The sequence below is a fragment of the Natrix helvetica genome (genome assembly GCF_964273705.1).
Source record: "Natrix helvetica genome assembly, chromosome: 2".
NCBI lineage: Eukaryota > Metazoa > Chordata > Lepidosauria > Squamata > Natricidae > Natrix > Natrix helvetica.
In genome coordinates, this window is record NC_138552.1 from 293625080 (window position 1) to 293631079 (window position 6000).

At 55.2% G+C, this 6000-nt stretch overlaps 1 protein-coding gene across 1 annotated transcript in view; it reads right to left on the reverse strand.

Moving 5' to 3' along the window:
• The window catches only part of PPM1E (protein phosphatase, Mg2+/Mn2+ dependent 1E), a 123326-nt gene extending 120010 nt beyond the window's left edge, over positions 1 to 3316 (reverse strand). The window contains exon 1 of the mRNA XM_081945406.1: positions 2677 to 3316. Within this exon, the coding sequence (XP_081801532.1) occupies positions 2677 to 3254 (578 nt within the window). The 5' untranslated portion in view covers positions 3255 to 3316. The remainder of the gene's footprint in view (positions 1 to 2676) is intronic.
• Between the last annotated feature and the right edge of the window lie 2684 nt (positions 3317 to 6000).

Here is a 6000-nt window from a genome sequence, read left to right on the forward strand (position 1 = left end):
AAACTAGCTGGGATGCTTTTCCTCCCGCAGGCAACATCGATTAATTTCCCTCCATGACGGTGTTTGTGTATGTGCGTGTGGGTATGCGATGCCCCACAGTAAAAATAGACCGGAGAAAATCTAAGGAATCAACAGCAATAAAGAGAAGATGGAAATCCACACCAGACTGAGATTTATATATGCAGGTGAAAATGCAAAGGGTGGGGGGAAAACGGCTGGGACGAGCGGGAGCTGAACATTTGAAAAGGCGCCCGAAAGATTTTCTGCCCAGAGTCAAAACGATTTCCCCGTGTGGTGTGTGGTCAGAGGGGGTGTTTTAGCAGAGGGCTGGAGGAGGAGAGGAAGAGGAGGCAGATTACATTTTGCAAATGCTCAGGGGTCCTTTTGTTATTTGAAGAGGCTAAAGCTCTCCTTTGAGCCTTACGGCTAGATAATTCTGCATGTGCATATCTTCATTTAATGTCATGTAATGTGTGCGTGCCCACACACACAACATGAAAATAATAAAAAAAGGCTTCCTTCCTTCCTTCCATTCATCTTCCTTCCTTCCTTCCTTCCTTCCTTCCTTCCTTCCTTCTTTCTTTCTTCCTTCCTTTCTACTTTCCTTCCTTTCCTCCCTCCTTCCCTCCCTCCTTCCTTCCTTCCTTCCTTCCTTCTTTCTTCCTTCCTTCCTTCCTTCCTTCCTTCCTACTTTCCTTCCTTTCCTCCTTCCTTCCTTCCTTCCTTCCTTCCCCATAGCACTTACTTATCTACCACTTCACAGAGCTATTTACATCCCTCTCTAAGCAGTTTATCAGCCTATCACCCCCAACAATGCCTATTTATTTGTGTATGTGTGCATACACACACACACACACTGTGCCTATATATTTGTGTGTATACATATACACACATATACACACATACACACATATATACATATACATACATACATACATACATACATGCTACATACATATTAACACACAATTATATACATATATACATATATTGATATATATAAACACAAACATATACATACATACATATGTACGTACATACATGCTGCATACATATACCCATATTGTATACACATTTACACATACACACACACACACACACACACACACACACACACACTGACTCAGCTCAGCTTTGTCATGCCAATTGGGGAAGGGAAAGGGATCCATTGTGGGTCCAGGCAGAAAAAGACTTCATTTTTTTTCTCAACCCCCCCCCTCCAAAAAAAACCCCTCCTCTAGATCTGAAACTGTGGCCGGGGGACTCCGATTCCCATCATCCGCAGACCTTAAGGGGTACCCATCTTTTGCAGGGTGCCTGCTTGGGGAATGGCTGGTGGCTGGGGTTTTTTTTTTTTTAGTGCTGATCAGCCTAATGGTCAGCCAAAATTGACCCCCCCCCCGGGGGATAAAATAACCGATTTTAATAAGGTTGGGTGTCCCATTCAAAAATTTGGGAGGGGGACCTCCTGTTTGTGTTGGGGAGGGGGGAGCAAGAGGGAAAAACGGAGGTTTTGGGACCCTTTTGATCTTGGAGACAGAAGGAAGAAGGGGATCAAAGCACGCAAGATGATTGCGTTGAAGATGTGTGTAAGAATGCAGGTTTTATTCTAAAGTATTTTATCTGGCTTTTGCAAGGGGGGGGTGGCATATGCTTCGGTCTACAGAGGGTAGGGGAGAATGGGAGGTGGAGTCCACCCAGCTGCAAGGCAGCCTCTGAGAGAGAGAGAGAGAGAGAGAGAGAGAGAGAGAGAGAGAGAGAGAGAGAGAGAGAGATGGGGGTGTTATGGATATTGTAGTCCAGAGATCCCGCCGGTGGATCAATAATGGGTGGGCTGTGATTCTCAAGCACAGGGGAGGGTGGGATTTGGAGTCCAATGGCCTCTCCAGACTGAGCTAGACCTCCCGAGTAAGACAGAGGGTGTATGGGTGGTGTAGTCTCTAGATCCTGCTGGGAACCTTCTCCGCCAACAGTGGGCTGGGTCTCCCAAGCAGTGGAGCATAGGAGATGGAGTCCTCACCTTTAGCAGATACAGGGAGTGCTAGAGATGGGGGGGTATGGATGATGTAGTCCCCACCCTCTCCTCAGATGCAGGGCTAGAGATCCCAAATTGGGGAGTATGGGTGATGTAGTCCCCCCACCCTCTCCCCATGTGCAGGGCTAGAGATCCCAAATAGGGGACTATGGATGATGTAGTCTCCCATCCTTTCCCGATACATAAAAGGAACCAGAGGTCCAAGACAGGGCAGTATGGATAGTGTAGTCCCCCCACCCTCCCAAACAACCTCTCCGGAGTCAGGAGTATGGATAGTGTAGTCCCCCCACCCTCTCAAACAACATCTCCCGAGTCAGGAGTATGGATAGTGTAGTCCCCCCACACTCCCAAACAACCTCTCCCGAGTCAGGAGTATGGATAGTGTAGTCCCCCCCCCACAGCCTCCCAAACCACCTCTCCTCAATCATGGGGCTACAGCCCTCTCCTGTGGATCATGGGACCTGGAGTCCAACCCTCCCGAACCTAACCAACCTTCCTTCCCCGGAGACACCGGGCGCTTCCTCCCCCCCACTCCCAGGAAAGCCGCCTTCCCCTCCCCGCCAGCAGCGGCGCCTGGGAGCTGGAATCCCGGTTCCCCCCCACCCCCCAAAAAAAACCCATCATCCCCGGCCGGCACTCACTACTTGTAGAGCTGCTGCAGGCAGAGGTCCAGGCACTCGCCTTCCACCTCCTCCTCCGTGATGTGCTCCGAGAGCGGCCGGGGCAGCGAGGGCAGCGGAGGCAGCGGAGGGCAAGGGCTGGCCGGGCGAGGCGGCGGCGGCGGAGGGGGCGGCGGCGCGGGCTCGGCCGGAGGCGCCTCCTCGGGCTCGGCGTCCCCGGGAGGACTGACTCCGTCCGGTCCGGAGCCTTCCTCCTCCTCTCCCTCCTCTCCCTCGTCTCCATCCCCCTCCGGTCCAGCGGCGGCTGCATCTTCCTCCTCCTCTCCACCTTCATCTTCCTCCTCTTCCTCCTCCTCTCCTTCCCCGCCCGCGGCGGCTTCTCCGTCCTCGCCAGGCGCCGGCTCTCCTTCCCCGGCTTCGCTCCCGGCCGCCGCCGCCGCCGCTCCTTCCCCGCCGCCGCCCGCGGAGGAGCAGGAGGAGGCGGAGGAAGGCGAGGCGGGCGCCGCTTCGAAGGGTCCGCGGAACTCGCCCAGGAAAGCCTCCAGGAAGCGGCGATAGGAGCGCTCCTCCGCCAGGCTGCAGGGGCCGCCCGCGGCCATCGCTCCTCCGCACGGCCGGCAGCCCTACCCGACCCGCAGCCCGAGCCCTGCGCCAGCCAGGCAGCCCGCGAGCGCGCAGCGCGGCCCCGAGCCGCCGGCCGGCCGGAATCCCCGCGCCCCGCCTCCTCTGCGCGCGCCCGCTAAGCAACGAAGGAGGGAGGGAGAGCGCGCGCCCGCGCCCGGCTTGCTTCTTCCCCGCGGGAGGCTTTTCTCCTCCTCCTCCTCCTTTCTCCCTTCTTTTCCTTTCCGAGCGGGCGGGGGGCGTGCAATCCCCCTGCCCTCCCCTATTCCAGGATTCTGCAAAAAGGGAGACCCCTCCCCTCCTTTAGCAAGAGGAGAGGGGGCGTGCAATCCCCCTCCCCTCTTCCCGGATTCTGCAAAAAGAGAGACCCCTCCCCTCCTTTAGCAAGAGGAGAGGGGGCGTGCAATCCCCCTCCCCCCAGATTCTGCAAAAAGGGGGACCCCCTCTCTTTGAGCAAGGCGCGAGGGGGCGTGCGATCCCCCTACTCTAGTCCCGGACCCTGCCAAAAGAGAAATCTCTGCCCCCTTTCCAAGAGGGGAGGGGGCGATCCCCTTACCCTCCCACCGGATTCTGCCGAAAGGGAGACCCACCCCTCCTTTAGCAAGGGGGCGTGCAACCCCCCTCCCCTCCTCTCGGACACTGCCAAAAGGGAGATCTCTTCCCCCCCCCCTTTCCAAGCGGGGAGGGGCGTGCGATCCCCCCTTCCTTCCTCCTCTCCCCGGATTCTTTAAAAAGGAAGACCCCCCCCCCTCTTCTTTACCAAAGGGTGAGTGGGGAGGGGATGTGTGTGTAATGATCCCCCTCCCCTTCTCTAGGATTGTGCAAAAGGAGGAGAAAAAACCCTTTCCAAGCGGGCAAAGGATGGGTAACTCCCCCCCCCCTTCTCCTCCTGGACTGTGGAAAAAAAGGGAGACCCCCTTTCCAAGGGGGGAAGGGGCTCCCCGACACTGGAAAAATGGAGACCCCCCTCCTTTAACAAGGAGTGAGGGGGCGTGCAATCCCCTCTCTCCCAGATTCTGCAAAAAGTGAGGCTCCCCCTTTCCAAGAGGGGAGGGGGTGCGCAATTCCCTCCTCTTTCCCCTGTCCTACCAGACCCTGAAAAAGAGAGATCCCCCCTTTTATTAAAGGGGGGAAAGGGGCATCACCACCTCCTCCCTCTGGCCCTTTCCGCAGAACCAAAGAGAGACTCCCCCCTTTCCAAGCCGGGTTGTGGGGGGCGTGCAATCCTTCTCCCTCCCCTCTTCTCCTCTTCCCTCCCTCTCCCCGGACTCAAAAATAGAGACTCCCGCCTTTCCAAGCAGGGGGGGGGAGGAACAGGCGTGCCATTCCGCCTTCCCCTTGCTCTTCCTTCCTGCGGACACTGCAAAGAGGGACTCCCACCCAACACCCCCCCTCCCCATGGGCCGCTGGTGGGACTCCGATTCCAATTGACTGATTAACAGAGTTAGAAGGGACCTTATAGGTCATCTAGTCCAGCGGTCGCCAACTGGCGGTCCGTGGAGAAAATTTTGGTGGTCTGCAGAAAAAGGATTTGCATTTTTTAGATTGCACTAAAATCGGGGGTCCTCAAACTACGCCCCCCCCCCGGGGAATGGATACCTGCTTGTATTGCTGCAGAGAGCCTCCGCCTTTTTGTGCAGGTTGGAGGGGGGGGGGAAATTCCAACTTTTTATTTGATTGATTGCGTTAAGCATGTATTATATAAGAATTTAAGTATAAACATGATTTTGGATACATGAAAAGGGTACCAATAAAAAGAAACATTAGGACAAGGACGGTAGCAGGGAGTGAGGGATTCCTACCGGTTCGGACTGGTTTGGCTGAACGAACCGGTAGTGGTTTGGTGGACTGGGTCAATGGAACCGACCCAGGGCTGCCACACCCCCGAACCGGTTCTCCGGACAGCACCTATGGCGCCGCCCTCTTGTTTTTCGCCTCTGCGCATGCGCAGAACAATTTTTACAATTTTGCGCCCTCGAGCAAATAATTTCCCACCAGCGCAACCATTTCACACCCATGAGCGAACCGGCAGTAGTGCCGGCCGGAACCCACCCCTGGATGGTAGGCATGTTGGTGCGCTTATGCACGCCCCTTACAGACCTCTTAGGAATGGGGTGAGGTCGACAGTAGACAGCCTAAGGTTAAAGCTACGGGGGTTTGGGGAAGAAACCACAGGTAGCAGGTAGTGCATTCCAGGCATTGACTTGGGGTCTGCTTCGGCCTCCGGGGGGGGGGGGCTTTGGGGGAAGGCTAGAGGGAAGCTCCGCTGGTGGCAAAGAGCCAGAGGGCTTCGTTCCAGTGGGACTGCATCAGAGGTGGGTCCCTGCCATTTCTAATCTCTTCTATAAAAGAGGTTCCACAAATCTACCGTGCCATTTAGAACCGGTTCCAGCTCCCTCCCCCCGCCCGTCCGCACATCATCAAGTTGAAGAGCAAGAGGAGGAATTCTGGGAGTTGAAGTCCACAAGTCTTAAAGCTGTCAAGTTTGAACACCCGTGGGTTTTTTTTTTCCTAAAGGGCTAGGGGTGCAAGGGTCTTGTAACTTGACAGCTTTAAGACTTGCACACTTCAATGCCGGAGTTCCTGAGCCAACATGACTGGAGGAGGAATTCTGGGAGTTGAAGTCCACAAGTCTTAAAGCTGTCAAGTTTGAACACGCCTGGGTTTTTTTTTTCTAAAGGATTAGGGGTGCAAGGATCTTGTAACTTGACAGCTTTAAGACTT